This window comes from Balaenoptera musculus, chromosome 15, assembly GCF_009873245.2.
Source record: "Balaenoptera musculus isolate JJ_BM4_2016_0621 chromosome 15, mBalMus1.pri.v3, whole genome shotgun sequence".
NCBI lineage: Eukaryota > Metazoa > Chordata > Mammalia > Artiodactyla > Balaenopteridae > Balaenoptera > Balaenoptera musculus.
This window is the reverse complement of record NC_045799.1, coordinates 87,471,316-87,486,952: the sequence shown is the minus strand read 5'-3', so window position 1 is coordinate 87,486,952 and position 15,637 is coordinate 87,471,316. Positions and strand designations below refer to the sequence as shown.

General features: G+C 58.4%; 1 protein-coding gene across 3 annotated transcripts in view; it reads left to right on the top strand.

Moving 5' to 3' along the window:
* Nucleotides 1-15,637, top strand: part of LOC118880542 — a 55,145-nt gene that overhangs the window by 5,440 nt on the left and 34,068 nt on the right. For all 3 annotated transcript variants that reach the window (XR_005016330.1, XM_036824182.1, XM_036824183.1), the window contains exon 3: nt 962-1,027. Coding sequence is in view for 1 of the 3 variants with exons in the window: in XM_036824182.1 (XP_036680077.1) it covers nt 962-1,027 (66 nt within the window). In the remaining 2 variants the exon portion in view is untranslated. The remainder of the gene's footprint in view (nt 1-961; nt 1,028-15,637) is intronic.

Genomic DNA, 15,637 nt, shown 5'->3' with positions numbered 1-15,637 from the left:
CATGCCCGGCAGTCGCCTGTGTGGCACAGTGTCTGCGCGCTCAGCGGTCGCAAAGAGCCTTGAATAAGCAGCAGCACGGAAATAAGACAGTTCTAACCAGGGGGCTCCGGGACTCAGAAACGACCTTTTACTGCACCTACTTATCTAGAAAAAGATAGTGAACAATTAATTTCTTATAAACCAGGTTTATCCAAGTTGAGGGACGGGATAGGATATAAAGATTAAAGGCAACCCTTTGAAAATCACATTTTATTTTATATTTTATTACAGAAACAAAACCCTGAGACTATGTGAAATTCGAATTTTTCCCGAGGGAAATGAATGAATACCATTAAAACCGAGCCCAGTTTATAAGGGTCCAGGGAGAGGTTCACCCGGAAAGGGCATAAATCCTCTTCCCAGGGAGCATTTAAAGATCATTTCCGAGATGCCTGCCGCCCAGGGTCAGAAGTGAAAGCATCACTTTCCTGTGGAGGCCGGTGGTGCCCTCTGAGGCAGGCAGTGCCCTCTGAGGCAGGCGCCCGCTGTGTGGCCTAGGGGTGCCCTGAGCTTTGGAGTTTTATGTCAGCAGGAGTATTTTTATTTAACGTCACATGGTCAACACAAAGAAAATCCTCTATTTTTGGACCTAGTTCCAGCAGGGCACAGAATTGAGAGTTTAGCTTGTCACTTTGTTTTCTGCCGAACTTAGTCAAGCTCAAATATTACAATCTTTTTGTTCCTGGAGTGAGGCTTTCTGCCCTCATTAGAAATATTGAAAGCTGCCTTGTACCCACATCTTGCACTATTTGTTTAGTTCTTTAATAAATGAAACCTTAATCCATGTACAATTTCTGAAAGCCTTTCTTTCAATATTTTAAGAAGTTATTTCCCCTGATAAGAAGCCGTCTTGTTGCCCCCTGTCAAGCCATACGACAAAGCCTGCCAGGCTGGTTATTGTTCGTACTCTTTTCTTTTACAGGGAGAGGACGGAAAGCCAGCATGCGGCTTTGATAAACGTTTGCCCAATTGGATCGCATTCAAGTTGGTGTGTAAAGCAGTGGGTCCAGAGTGGTGGGTGGGGCGAGGGAGGGGGCAGGATGAAGTGGAAAGAAACCCAAGCCCTGCCCCCAGGCCCTGGCACTAACTTGCTGATGACCTTGGACAATTCCCTTCCCTGCCCCGGGCCTCTGTTTCCTCATCTGTAAAATGTGCAGATTGGCCGGGTGGCCTCTGGGTGCCTCTGATGGGGACAGGGCCCTGGGGGATGGACTGGAGTTGGTTTTGTCTGAGCGGGGAGGGAGCGGAGTGGGCTGGGAGGTCAGGGCAGGCCGGCCTTCCTGAAGGCCCATTCTGTGTCTGTGGGCTGCGCCCAGGGCCTGTACCACATGGAGGTTCTGAGAAGGCAGATTGGGCACAGCACATGGACTTTCTGACCAACAGAACTTTCCAGGAATACCAGGGCCTTCCGTGGGAGGTGGTGATTGCCCTCCCTGGGGAGGCGCTGGGACCAGGTGGTCATCGGGGCTAAGGGCAGTACCAGGAGGTCTGCACTGGGGAGACTGGACTCAAAGTGTGTTTTTTTTTAAAATTTATTTATGTATTTATTTATTTTTGGCTGTGTTGGGTCTTCATTGCTACACATGGGCTTTCTCTGGTTGCAGCGAGCCAGGGCTACTCTTCGTTGTGGTGCGCGGGCTTCTCATTGCAGTGACTTGTCTTTGTTGCGGAACACGGGCTCGAGGCACATGGGCTTCAGTAGTTGTAGCACGCAGGCTCAGTAGTTGTGGCTCGTGAGCTCTAGAGTGCAGGCTCAGTAGTTGTGGCTCATGGGCTTAGTTGCTCCGCGGCATGTGGGATCTTCCCGGACCAGGGCTCGAACCTGTGTCCCCTGCATTGGCAGGCGGATTCTTAACCACTGCGCCACCAGGGAAGCCCTGGACTCAAAGTGTTTTGAAGGCCTTTCCAAATCCCAACGTCTGTGGTTCTGTGTGTCAGGGTGGACTGATGACCACAAGGAGATGTGGCTAAATCCCACTAGAGTGTCCCCAGCAAAACACACAGCTAAACTCAACGGGGTCCGGCCACGCCAAGTGCTGGCAGGAACGGGGAGCAACTGGAGCGCCGCTGCCTTGCTGCTGGGAGCGCCGATCAGGGCAGGCACCGTGAAGAGCAGTTTAGCTGCTTCTCGTAAAGGGAAACAGACACCTACCATATGACTCAGCAATCCCATTCCTGGGTATTTACCCAGGAGAAATGAAAATTATGTCCACACCAACGATTATGTTCACAGTGGCTTTCTTCATAGTGACCAAGAACGGAACACAACCCAAATGTTTCCAGCAGGTGAACGGTTAACAAACTGGGGTCCATCCACGTGATGGATCATTACTCTGGGCACGTGACAGTGTGGATGGACCCCAAAACAGGACACGGAGGGCAGGAAGCCAGGCACAGAAGGCAGCGTGCTCTGTGGGTCCGTCCGTGTGATGTTCCGGAAAAGGCAAGATTATGGATCAGTGGCTGCAGGGTGGGGGAGAGGGGCAGGTTTGAATGCAAATGGGGGCCCAGGGGATGAGGGATCTGCTGTATCTTGGCTGTGATGGCGTTTGCAGGACTGTGTATTTGTCTACACTCTTGGAACTGTGTGTCATGAGTGAATCCTAAGCTGCGTAAGTTGAAGAAGGGCAAGTAAACGATTCAAGCAAAGAGCAGACAAACGATAGGAAATTCTCACCCCAGCCCAAAGCAGGCGCTGCCTTGGAATGAAGGCCCGTCATACCCGTTAGGATGGCTAATGTACACACACACAGATGTAGAGGAAACAAGTGTTGGCTGGGATGTGGAGGAATTGGAGCCCTTGGGCACTGTTCACGGGGTGTAAAATGGTGCAGCCGTGGTGTGAAAACCATGTGGCACTTCCTCAAAACACTGAGCATAGAATTATGATGTGATCCAGCAATTCCACTTCTGGGTTTGCCCAAAAGAATTGAAAGCTGGGTCTTGAAGCGATATGTCAACATGCACACCCACGTTCACAGCAGCATTATTCACTGTAGCCAGAAAGTGGAAGCAACCCAAGTGTCCGTGCACAGACAGACGGACAAACACGGTGTGGTCTGTCCCTGCAGTGGGAAATCATTCAGCCTTAAAAAGGAAGGAAATCTTGACACCTGCTACAACGTGGATGAGCCTTTTTTTTTTTAACTTTTTTGTTTTTAGTGGTTTGAGAGACGGCAATTTTTTAAAATTAATTAATTAATTAATTAATTTATTTTTGGCTGTGTTGGGTCTTCGTTGCTGCACGTGGGCTTTCTCTAGTTGCTGAGAGCGGGGGCTACTCTTCGTTGCAGTGTGCGGGCTTCTCATTGCAGTGGCTTCTCTTGTTGCGGAACACGGGCTCTAGGCGCGCAGGCTTCAGTAGTTGTGGCACGTGGGCTCTGGAGCGCAGGCTCAGTAGCTGTGGCGCATGGGCTTAGTTGCTCCGCGGCATGTGGGATCTTCCTGGACCAGGGCTCGAACCCGTGTCCCCTACATTGGCAGGCAGATTCTTAACCACTGAGCCACCAGGGAAGCCCTGGATGAGCCTTTAGAATATTGTGCTCAGTGACCTAAGCCTGTGTAGGTGCTGAGGGTTCCAAGGGCCCTGTCCTGTAGCCCACGGTGGGGAGGGGGGCAGACACGGAACCAGGACTTAGAGGTGTGGTGAGCTCCAGGGGGAGCAGTGTGGGGCTGGGGCCCAGGTTCCAGGGCTCTTCGCAGCTGGGTGCTGCCAAGCCGTCCTCAGGAAGCTGCAGCTCAGCCGGGTCCCAGGTGATGTCTGGGACGTGGGCAGCTGAGTGATGGAACAGGTGGCAAGCATCTGGCGCTCGGAGGTTTTGGATTCACTCTTTTACACCTAAGTCCCGGTAGATGGAGTCTTATTTCTTTTCTTCTTTCCTGAAATTTACTGATATTGTTGTTGTTTTTGTTGTTGTTAGAATAGCTAACGTGTTTGTATCCTACAATATCCCAGTACACAAAGGGGTCCAGGGTGAAGTCAGCCTCTGTGTACAGCAGGTGTGGCCAATGTCCTGCCCAGGTACTGTCACCTCAGCTCCTCAGTGCACACAGGTCTGCTTTCCACTGCCTGGGCCTGCACTGCATTGCTGGGGGCTTTCTCTGAAAGTGCTGAAGTCACTCATCCATCCATCCATCCATCCTTTCTTCCATCCATACATTCTTCTCTCCATGTATCCATCCATATATCCATCCATCCATCCATCCATCCGTGTATCCATCCATCTATCCATCCATTCTTCCATCCATCCAGGGGTGAAATGTTTGCTTGGTCACTCAGTCAATGAACATTTTCTGTTAGGAGCTGGCCTGAGGGGACCCCCAGATGCCCACCAGCTCACTGCAGAGAAGAGACCGATGCTGAGCAAACAGCTGAAGGTCAAGGCAGAGTCAGGTAGAAACAGGAATAACTCCACCCAACAAACGGAACAGGCAAGAATTTCAAAGGAGGTTGAAAGCAAGGTGGAAATACTCCCCTAGGAAAACAACTTTGAAACATAAAATGGACCTATAAGCAAAGAGGTTCTAGAAACAGAGGATCTACTGCCTGGTGAAAAGGTCAGTCCTGACACTTTGTCACAGACGTGACATGTTGGGGTGGTGGGGGTGAAGAATTAGTTGGGACTTTTATCAGTTTCCATGGTCACACATTTCTGTACTATTTGAATTTTTAGCATATTTCAGAAAAGAAATAAAAAGGGGAAAGAAGGAAATGTACTCCTGGCCGTTGTAGCAGGGGATTTTGCACTGTGTAGACGCACCCAGAGCGCCCAGGCGAACCCAGGCCGGGATCTGAGTTGGGTCTGGCAGGAATGAGCTGCAGGGCGGCCCCCAGCCCCAGGGAGAGCTGAGTGGGGAGTGCCTGCGTTACCAGAGAACACCTCTGGGGGGCAGCAGAGGCCACAGAACGCTCTCAGCGTGCGGAGCAGGGACAGGGCTGAACCCAGTGTGGGCGGAGGAACGGAGGAGCCCTGTCCTCTGCGCCGGGAAGGGGGCGTCCTCCTTCCCTCGAGCCTTCCCACCCCCGTCCACACAAGGGCAGGGCTGGCCCCCCGCCTCTTCCCCAGAGGCCAGGAGCCAATTCTATTCTCGGTCTCTCTCCTTCTCTGTCTCTCTCTCCCCTGCCCACCCCTCTGTCTCTGTCTCTCTCCCCACCCCCACTCCCACCTGCTTCTCTGGGTGTCTCCCTCTCCCCATCCAAAGAGTCATCTAATGACAAACCTCTTTGTCCTTCAAAGGTGTCGACATCTGTCATTTATGTCACAGGCACTTGCAGAGCTTGTCCTGATGGCCGGACCCTGAGCTATGCACTGCAGGGCTAGCAGGAAGTCCAAGTCCAACCCCAACCCCTGGGGAGACCGTAGGACACTCACAGTTACCAGGATTATAAATCAGACCACAGCATGAGCGTTAGAGATCGGGACTAGGAAATATAAGCTGGACTAGACTGTCAAGGCCATAATGAAACACAAAGTGGGTGCATGCTGGCCACTGGGTCCTCCACAGTCGCTGTGATTGGGCCTCAGGTTTAGCTTTGAGCTTCCTGGTAGCCACAGAGAAAAGGGAAACAAGATCAGGCACCCAGGTACCTACTTCCCTGCTCATGGTCAGAAGCACCAGGCTGTCCAGACTCCACAGGGAGGACTGTCCTCTCCCAGGCTTTCTGGAGGGGCCACTGAGGTGTCAGGGTGACACCTGGGCACTCTCACTGCCCCTTGCTGGGATATAGCCCCAAAGCATCACTCGGACAGGAGGGTTGAGGGGACGGAAAGCAAGGACCCAGCCTCCCCCGGGGCTAAACCTTGAGGAATCGAGGGCCTTGACATTCTCTGAATAAATAGCAGGGCTCTAGGCCAGGTTAGGTTTATATTTTTATAACTTAAAAAAATTGAGGCATGAAGTACATGCAGTAGATGCACTTGGTGTGCCGTCCTGAGTTTTGACAAACGCATGTGATCATATAACCGTGACCGCGGTGCTCCATCTGCCCAGTTCCCTCCTGTCCCCCAGCCCCCGTGACCCCTGGTCTCTTCTCTGTCCCCGTAGTTTTGCCTTTTCCAAAATGTCATCTGAACAGAACCCCATGGAATGTGCTGGCAGGGCTGTTGAGGGGGTGAGCTGTGCAGGCATGCGTGTGTAAGTGTTTGCACGTGTGTGTACCTGTGCGTGTGTGTGTGTGTGTCTCCGGTCCCTCCTCGTGCGCCGGTAGGCCCCGTCCGCCCACCACCCTCTCTGGCTGACTTGCCACCTCCGCTAGGGATGAGCTCCCTTGGGAATGAACCGCCATCGCTCATCAGCTGACAGTCCTCCCCCCTTGTTTTCAAGTGATTCCTAACCGCCAGCCCCCCACGAAGGCCATGGCCCCCACTCCACCTCCTGGGCACTGCTGGGCACTTTTTTTTTTTTTCTTTATTTTTTTGGCTGTGTTGGGTCTTCGTTTCTGTGCGAGGGCTTTCTCTAGTTGCGGCGAGTAGGGGACCACTCTTCATCGCGGTGCGCGGGCCTCTATCGCAGCCTCTCTTGTTGCGGAGCACGGGCTCCAGACGTGCAGGCTCAGTAGTTGTGGTGCACGGGCCTAGTTGCTCCGCGGCATGTGGGATCTTCCCAGACCAGGGCTCGAACCCGTGTCCCCTGCATTGGCAGGCAGATTCTCAACCACTGGGCCACCAGGGAAGCCCTGGGCACTTTTGTAAAGACACACAAGTGACATCAGAAAGTGAGGCTGTGGCATGGGGACCCCATGGGCACAGCCCCGGGTGGGGCCCTTGTTCTGCTGCACCTCGTGTCCGTCCTCCCCCCTGGACGCTGGGAATGAGCGGGGCCGTGCGGGTACCTCCATCCTGGCTCTTGGCATGCGGCTGTCCTGGCGACCCTCCAGCGTGAGAGAAGTCAGACCTTCGGGGGTGGGGGGCACACAGCGGGGGCTTTTCAATTCATCCGGGTTGCGGTTCTGCTGAGCCCTCCCTGCGGCCAGTCAGCTGCCACCAGCGATTCCCCAGTGTCCCGGCCGCCCGCTCTGGGGGGCAAGCTCTCGGCGTTCCCGCTCAGCTCACCTTCCCCGCTCCCCCCTCCGCGGCTGGCCAGGAGCCCTGAGCCCCGCAGCCGCCGCTGGAGGAGCCAAGACCCGAGCCTTTCCCTCCGCACAACGAGCGTCAAGCTGGCTGTGTCACGGTCCTGAGAGGACAGCATGATTTGCAGAGCGCGGCTGGGGCACTGGCGAGGAAGCGGGCAGTGGCCTGTCGCTTACTGTCACGGCTTTCGACACGCTGGGCCTCGCATCGCCTTGGGCCCTCAGAGGGGCTTCTCCATCCGCCGCGTGTCCGGGAGGCTCCAGCGCCCCTGCACAGGGCGGGGGGCAGGGGAACGCACTCTGGGACGAGGCCCTGCAGAGCAGGCCCCTCCTGGGGGGCCCGGGTCTGGATGCGGGTGTGTGGGCGGTGGCACTGCAGGGCGAGGAGGGCGGTGGGCCTGCCGCCCGCTCCTGCCCACCCCCCTGCACGTCAGACTTGGCTCCATCACCAGGAGGCTGTCCGGCAACAGCCCCCTGCACCTTCTCCCCTGTACCGGAAGGGCGTCCCCGCTCCCGGCCTGCCCTCTACCCGCTTCTCTCCCGCCGCCGCGTGTCTGGTTTCCTTCCGCAGCCCCCAGGGCCGTGGCCCCCGAGAGCCTGCACTCTGGGAGCAGAGTGGCCTGAAACCAGAGACATGAACACCGGGGGATTTGGCTTAAACTCATTAAACCCCGTGAACCCGCCTGCCGAATGATCCCAGCCTGCGCCTGCCTGGTCTTTTAATCTCGTCCGGGCCTCGGGATAATTTGTTTAGCTGTGCCGATCAGTTGAAGGTTGATTCAATTGGACTGGGGTTATTTATTTGTGCCCGGATTTGCTAAGTGTCATTGGAGGTACATGAGGTCTTCATTACGGTGGCGAGATGGCTTCATTAGGGTGACGGCCACTCCTGCCCTCCCCACCACCCCCCCCCCGCCCTTCTCCGAGCACCTAGGCCCCCTCCCGCCTAGCGAGGGCGTGGCAGCCCTGGGGGGCTGGTTCCCTGGTGCAGCCTGGCTTGGGGGGTGAGCACGCGTTGAGGGTCCGGAGACCCAGGTTCTGATCCATGCTCTACGTTGACCACCTGTGTGGTTCTGCTCAGGAAAGGGTCACTCCTAAATGAGTCTGGGTGGCCTGCTCTCCTGCAGTCATCCCCCCGCAAGGACCCTAAAGGCATCCACCTCCCCAAGCCTCAGTTTTCCGATCCACAGACTGGGAACACCCATCTTCCCTCTTGCCGCCTCCGGGGTGGGCTGCATAGTCTGCGAGCCCCTGTGACTTGTGCACGCGGGCGCCAAGGTCACAGGGAGGGCAGGTGGGGTCCGCGGGCCGGCAGAGCGCACTGCCCAGAGCCAGGCTCTCTCTCCACGCAGCTGGCAACGATGGATGGTGCTGCGGGGCCGCCCTGGACGAGCAGACCTGGCAGTTTGCCGCTCTCCTGCCCCGGGGTCAGACGCCCGGCTGGTTCCTCTTCCCAGTCCTGTGTCCTCCTAGCCCGTCCTGGGCATCGACTCTGGGGCTTGTGCCCGGGGCCGGGCGGGCAGGTGGGAGGCCCCATCCCTGTGACAGGGCTGCCCTCCGGGTCCCCCCTCCCAGCCAGCAGGCTCTCTGGCACAGAGCAGGCACCGAGGATAAGAGAGTTCCGGGCGGAGCTGGAGGGCCCAGGCCACAGGCTAGAGCGACCGAGGTCAGCGGAGGTGAGCAAGGGGTGGGGGTGCCCGCCAAGGAGTGCCCGCCGCACCCCGAGATTGCCAAGAGGGCTGGAGTGCTGGCCGTCCTTCCCCATCGCTGACCTAGGAGCCCAGAGCAGGGCAGGGTGGGCAAAGGTCCTGCCCACGCTCGCCACCCAGGGGCACCCCAGAACCAGCGGGCTTGTCCTTCCATCCCTTCCAGGAGAGGGACCAGAGCCATAGACAAGCGTCCCCCTGGGTGGTATTTCCTAAGCGAATACCCTGTGTTCTAAGAGCTCAGTGGGTCTCAGCAGCTTAGGCTGATCCCTTACCTGACCCTGGAGGAATCTGAGGCCCAGAGAGGGGAAGGAGTGCCCCCAAGGTCACACAGCGCACCGGGGGCAGAGCAGGGGCCACCGCTGGGGGCCGCACGAGGAAGACACTGGTACTGACCCAGGAGCCAAGCCCTCCATCTGCAGACATCAGTTTGTTAAGGCTCAGAGGGGTTAGGGGACCTCTCTAGAGGGGTTGTCCGGGGCTGCACAGCTGCCCCACTGCAGAACTGACTGTCTGCTTCTGCACCCATCCCTGTACCTCCCTGTGCAAGACAGGCATCAGGGCTGTTCTGGGAGAGACTTGGGGATCCCCCTGGAAGCCAACCCTGAGAGGAGGGTCTGAGAAGGAGTGCTGTCATTGGGGGGTGCTCTCAGGGCAGGGGGGAGTGAGTCAGGGAAGCGTACACGTCACCCTGTGGACGGCTGCGGCTCCCGCCTGCTCAGGGCCCTGGGCGACACTGTGGAGCATCCCTCAAAGCCATCCCCCCCCCCCCCAGGTACTGGAGGTATTTCTACACCAACTCCATCAGGCGCTGGTGAATGTCTGTGTCCTGGACCATCTCCTCCTGCGATGTCTCGTGGTCCTCATGTCACCAGAAGGAGACACCAGATGGAAAAACTGAGGCTCAGAGAGTCTTGACTGGGTCAGAGCCCAAGCAGCCACACCAAGAAGCCTTCCCTCCTTTTCTCCAGCTGGGTCCCACCCCTCATCAGGCTCCTGTGCTGCCCGGGCCGTGAGCCCCCCGGGGAAGGGTTTGTTTCTAACTCAGCTGAGTGCCCCCAGCCGCCCGCACGCTCTGGGCCCCAGGAAGGGTCAGTCATGTCCTGGGTCGATATCTGGGTGGTCTGCCTTACTGTGTGCTCCGGTCACCCGTGCTGTACGACACGCCGTACAGCAGCGATTGTACTACAGCTCATGACCTGGTGGGTCAGGGATCGGGCTGGGCTCAGGTGGGCGGGTCTGCTCCACGGGGCGTGGATGAGAGGCCACCTGGGGCGATGCTTGTCCTTCTGAGACTGGCTTATTTCACTGAGCCTCATGTCTTCCAGGTTCATCCATGCTGTAGCAGGTGTCAGAATTTCCTTCCTTTTTAAGGCTGAATCATATCCCATTGTGTGGATGGACCACATTTTATTATCCATTCATCCACTGATGGTCACTTGGGGTTGTTTCGCTTTTTGGCTACAGCGAATAATGGTGCTGTGACTGTGGGTGTACACGTATCTGAGTCTGAGTCCCGTACACTCTTTTTTTTTTTTTGGCCATGCCACATGGCATGTGGGATCTTAGTTCCCTGGCCAGGGATCCAATCCGTGCCCCCTGCAGTGGAAGCGTGGAGTCCTAACCACTGGACCACCAGGGAAGGTCCCCCGCCATAGACTCTTGAGCCCACAGATTAAGGGGAGGGGGTGCAGGCTCTTCATCGACAGGAGGAGGGCAAGGACTTGCAGCGTCTTTGGGCCACCACGCCGTGCTGTGCAGAGAGAGAGGTTGCCTGGACACTTTGGGTCACGTAGCAAATCGGGAGGCAGCAGAAGAGATGGCAGATGGTGGAGGAAAGGGGAGCTGGGGGCCCGGTATCTGGGGTCTGGGGGGATGGGTGGGAAGCAAAAGTGGTCTGAGAAGTGAAAGCAGGGACTGGAAGCCTCTGGAGAGGGAGGGGCTGTGGTCCTCAGGTCTGGCCAAGGGGGGTGTGGTTTCAGAGGACACAGGTGGCCTGGGTGTGAGTCTGGGCTCTGCCGTCCAGGAGCTCCGTGACCTGAGCTCTCAAATGTCCTCCCTTGGGGGATGGGGGGAAATAGCACAGCTGCCCTCGCAGGATGTAGAGAGAATTCAACGGGGAACTCCTGCAAGCCTCTTGCCTTGTCAGCCGGGTGATGAGAGGGGCTGTAGACTCACCTCCAAGGGCCCAAGGTTATGCCCACATGGATGGAAGTCGGGAGGGCTGGGGGCTGGGGGCGGGCGGCCTCCCAGAGGACCGGGCAGAGCAGGGCTGGTGGTTCCGTCTGGTGCAGCAGGGCTCACCACCTGCGGCAGCATCCTGGCGGCCTCCCGCTCGAGGCCGTGGTGCTGGGCCGGCTCCCTTCCCGGGGCCCCTGCCCTCGGAAGGCTGGACCAGCTTCCTTACTGGGACAGGGCCGATTGGGGGAGCCTTCCAGGACCTTCTGCCTCTTGGTGGAGAGAACCTCTGTGGCCGTACCTGCAGGCAGTTCCCCCAGAGTCCCGGCCACGAGAGTGCTGGGTGTGATCCCCCACCACCACGGGCTGGGGCTGGGAGCCCCTGACTCTGGCGGGGGTGGAGACGCTGGGGCCTGAGAAAACGGCACCGGGAGCGTCCGCAGGCGCTCAGTGTATGCTCAGCGCGTGATGTACGAGGGGTGACTAAGTCACCCAGGCTGGACCTGCCGACCAGCAGTGGGTGTCCTGCCCTGGCACCTGGAGGGGTGAGGCTGTGGGGGGGCACCTTCCGCGGGTCGCTCCCTCCCCCCACCCAGCGGAATCCCGCCCGCACCGTCTCCCTGAGCCTGCCTTTCGTTGCACGTCAGCCAAGTTCCGATTCCCCCAGGGCTGCCTCACCAAATATTCCTTCTTTCTCATCACCATAAATTTTCATTTGTTGGTTAAGCTGCACCTGGGGTTCTCAGAAATCCACTCGCTCCCTTGCAACTCGCCAGCTTCTCCAGTGTCTCGTCCTCCCCTGCCTCATTCCTTCTTCTTCTGGAGGAGGACGAACCTGGCCACCGGGGGAGCGGCGGGGCGCGTGGGGAGGGTGGCAGCTCCCGGTGCAACCTGTAGGGCTTTGCCTGGAAACGGGGGGGCCTCAAGCCACGCTCTCAGCTGGAGAGAAGGCAGCCCGATCTGTCTGTCTGTGCACCCTTTCCAGGCACCGTGGACTAGAAAGATTCGTCAGGCTTGACCAACGTTTTCCAGCACCTTCCACGTGCCAGGAGCTCTCTTCGTGCCCCGGTGATATTATCTTGTTGAACACTGAAGACCACACCCGCTGTGGTCCCCCTTTTGTCCCCAGACAGCCAGGCTCAGGAAGGCGTGTGGCTGGCCCCAGGTCACCTGGACGGGGGTGAGCGGAGGTGGGATTCCAGTTTGGTTGGGAAGAGGAGACCCGTGGAGAGGAAGCTGCGGCCCAGAGGGCTCGTGGCCTTGGCGTGGCACCCCCGGCAGGGGCACAGCACGGGCAGAGCAGGCGGTCGGGAAGCTCGACGTCCCGCGAAGGAGCAGGAGCCAAGGCTGGGGCTGCGTCCCGTCTTCCGCGCGGCTTGTCCGAGCCCTCGGCCTCCGGGGACTCTCTGCTCACCTGCAGCGGCGCCCAGGGGGGGTTATGAGGAGGGCGGCGGGGCGGAGGCAGGAGCCCTCCGGAGACTGGGCACACGGCCAGAGCCCAGGCGGACTGGGCACCTCGGGGCCTGGGGAAGCTGTCACCTAGCAGGGCTGGCAGGGAGCTGCACAGGAGAAGAGGCCTGATTGACTGCAGACCCCAAGCCCAGAGGCACCCCCGCTGCTATTCCCCCAGTTCCTGCCTTTCTGAGATGGTCCAGGGCCCCGCTCCCGCCCCGCAGCAAGAGGGCCGGAGCCCCAGGACAAGGATGCTGTTCCCTCCCTCCCTCCCTCCCTCCCATCCAAGCAGCCAGCGGCCATCAGGACAGGGAGGGAGCTCTGCTGGGCATGGGGATATGGGGGTGACATGATCACAGAGGCCACCGTTGAGCAGGAGAGAGGGAACAAACAGGGAGCAACAGGTCCGTAATGTGTGCTCCGGGGGCTGAGCCTTGTGGGAGGAATAACGGGGCCGCCGGCTTGGGTTGCGGGCCTGGGGAGTCTCTGATGAAGGGACATTTGGGCTGGGGCAGCGGGGAGGCGAGCAGGCCATGGGGATGGAGACGAGGAATCAGCTGTGTGAGGGCCTGACGATGGGGGGTGGGGACACAGGTGAGATGGGAGCCTGCCATTCACTGAGCAGCTGTGTCCTGGGCCAGCAGGTGGGGTGGGGCAGGTGCAGGGCCCCTCACTGCACTGTCCCCTCCCCCGGCCCCCACCGGCAGCTCCTCATCCAGGACGCCTGCCCGCCCGGGCTGGAACAGGCCTGAGTCCTGGGGGAGGGACGTGAAGACACAGACAAGCCTCTCTCCTCGGATGACAGTATCACTCGTCACTGACAGGAAGCAGCTCTGCGCTTCCCACAGACCCTGAGGGCTTGGGCTGTGTGTTTTTAACCCATTATACAGATTATTATTCCATTAGTGGAGTCACACAGTGGGGGCCGCGGGACTTTCATCTCCAAAAGGCCTTGCGAACATTGATCACTAAAAATTAATTACAGCATTCTAATCTCCAAATGCCTCTAGGCTGCAATATTCCCTTCCTGTGTCAGCTGAGAGAAACACAGCCCTGGTTACGGGAAGCTCCTGGTGGGGGATCTTTCACAAGGCAGTGGGGCAGGAGTCAGACGCGTGGGGAGAAGGGGTGAGCGGCCCTGTTCCTCCAGCCCCTGGCCCTCCGGCCGCGCTGTACTGGGGATGGAGCCCAGCTCTGTGCTGAGGTCTCGTGCCCTCCTGCAAGGAAGCCATTTGCCAACCTTGAGGGGCTGTGTCCCTCTGCTTCTGCTACATCCCCGGGGGGATTTGAGGAGGAGAGGCTGGGTGATACTGGACGACCCCCCACCCCGGACCTCCAGTTCTCATCAGTTACTTGGTCTCTGGGACCCCTTCCCATCCTGATTCCCCCAAATCCGAGAGAAGCTTCTGGCACCCTGCTGCCTTGCCAGGCTGACTCTCTGGTGTAAACTCCAATTCAGCCAGAAGGTTGAACTAATAATGAAGGTTCTCCGGATTCATTATGTTTCCTGGGTTTCTCTCCCCTTGGGAGCCCTTGATGTCAGATGAGCAGATTTGGGGAAGCAGGGTGGCCAGGCGGCGGGCCGTCCTCAGGGTGGACCAGGGCAGGCTCAGTGGGTGTCGGATGCAAAGACCCGGGGGCCTTCTGCCTGGGTGCTGTGTGCCCGGCATGTGGATGTGTGTGTGCACGGTGTGTGTGGCCCCTACAACCCAAGATTCAGAAAGCCAGGGCTGTCCAGGCCTTCAGGGCCTGACGGGTGCTTGGGGATGGGCGTGCCCGGCCACGTGCCCCAAACACATGGAGAAGGGGTTGTGCCTGGTCTCGGGACTCTTGGAAGGCTGATGAAGCACGGTTTTGCAGGCCCCAGGTTGCAGGGGACGGCCCTGGTTAGTCCTGACTTAGCAGAGTGCAGGGGGTCAGGGAACTCTCAACCAGGCCTCAGGTTGGTCCAACGCCCGGGCTGGTGGCAGGACTGGAGTGGACACCTGGTGAGCAGGAGGCCATGGCTGAGGGTCTCCCATCGGAGACCAGGGCGGGGCGTGCTGATTCGGGCCTCCAGAGAAGGGCTCTGACGACGGTGCCACCACGCTGGCAGTGACCGACGGCTGTCTGTGTCAAGCTCGTGGGCGTGCGGGGTGGGGTTCTGCGCAGTGGCGATCAGCACGGGAGGCTGTGCAGTGACGCTGGGAAGGCCACGCAAACCAGACCCCAGTCAAGAGCTGGGAGCCCGAGCCTCGCGGACCGAGCCGCAGTGCTGCGTCTGGGGTGAGGGTCGCCTGGCCCCCCATCCTGGCGTGGCCTCCGAGGCGCTGCGCACCCCCGGCTGAGTCAGTCCCTGTCTCTGAATGGCGGCGTCCTTGCCGGCAAGGCCTGAACTCTGAGGCGCTCTAAGAGGTAGAAATCGTGCGTGTAAAACACTGGCCCAGGGCCCGCCTGGCGCGCGGAGGAACACAGCCCATCGGGCACTTAGTGGCTGAGCGCTGACCTGTTTACGGAGCGGGCCTTCTCCAGGGCTGGGGGGCGTGAGTGTGCACGGCTGCCTTCAAGGGGCCTCCCTCCTCGCTGAAGGGACAGACGTTCGACACGCAGCTCCAGTCTAGTGCACTCAGTGCTGTGACGGGGAAAGAGGGGCTGTGGGTGCCCAGAACAGGGGGGGGGGGTTCTCAGGGGAGAGTTCCATGAAGAGCTCTCCCAGCTTAGACCTAATGAGTGAGTAGCTCTTCTCCAGGTGAAGCTGTGTAGAGAGTTCTGGAAGGAGGAGGCGGCGTGTGCGCAGGCCTAGGGAGAAAGAGTATGCGCAGACCGTGAGCTGGTAACGGTGGTGACTGTGACGGTGATGATGATGATGGTGATGGGGATAATGGTGATGATGAGGGTGGCGATGATGGTGATGCTGGTGGTGATGGTGATAATCGTGGTGATGGTGGTGATAATGGAGTGATGATGGTGATGGGGATAATGGTGATGATGAGGGTGGCGATGATGGTGATGATGGTGGTGATGATGAGGGTGACGATGATGGTGATGATGGTGGTGATGGTGATAATCATGGTGATGGTGGTGATAATGGAGTGATGATGGTGATGGTGACGGTGAGGATGAGGGTGACGATGATGGTGATGATGGTGGTGATGGTGATAATCATGGTGATGGTGGTGATGATGGAGTGATGATGGTGATGGGGATAATGGTG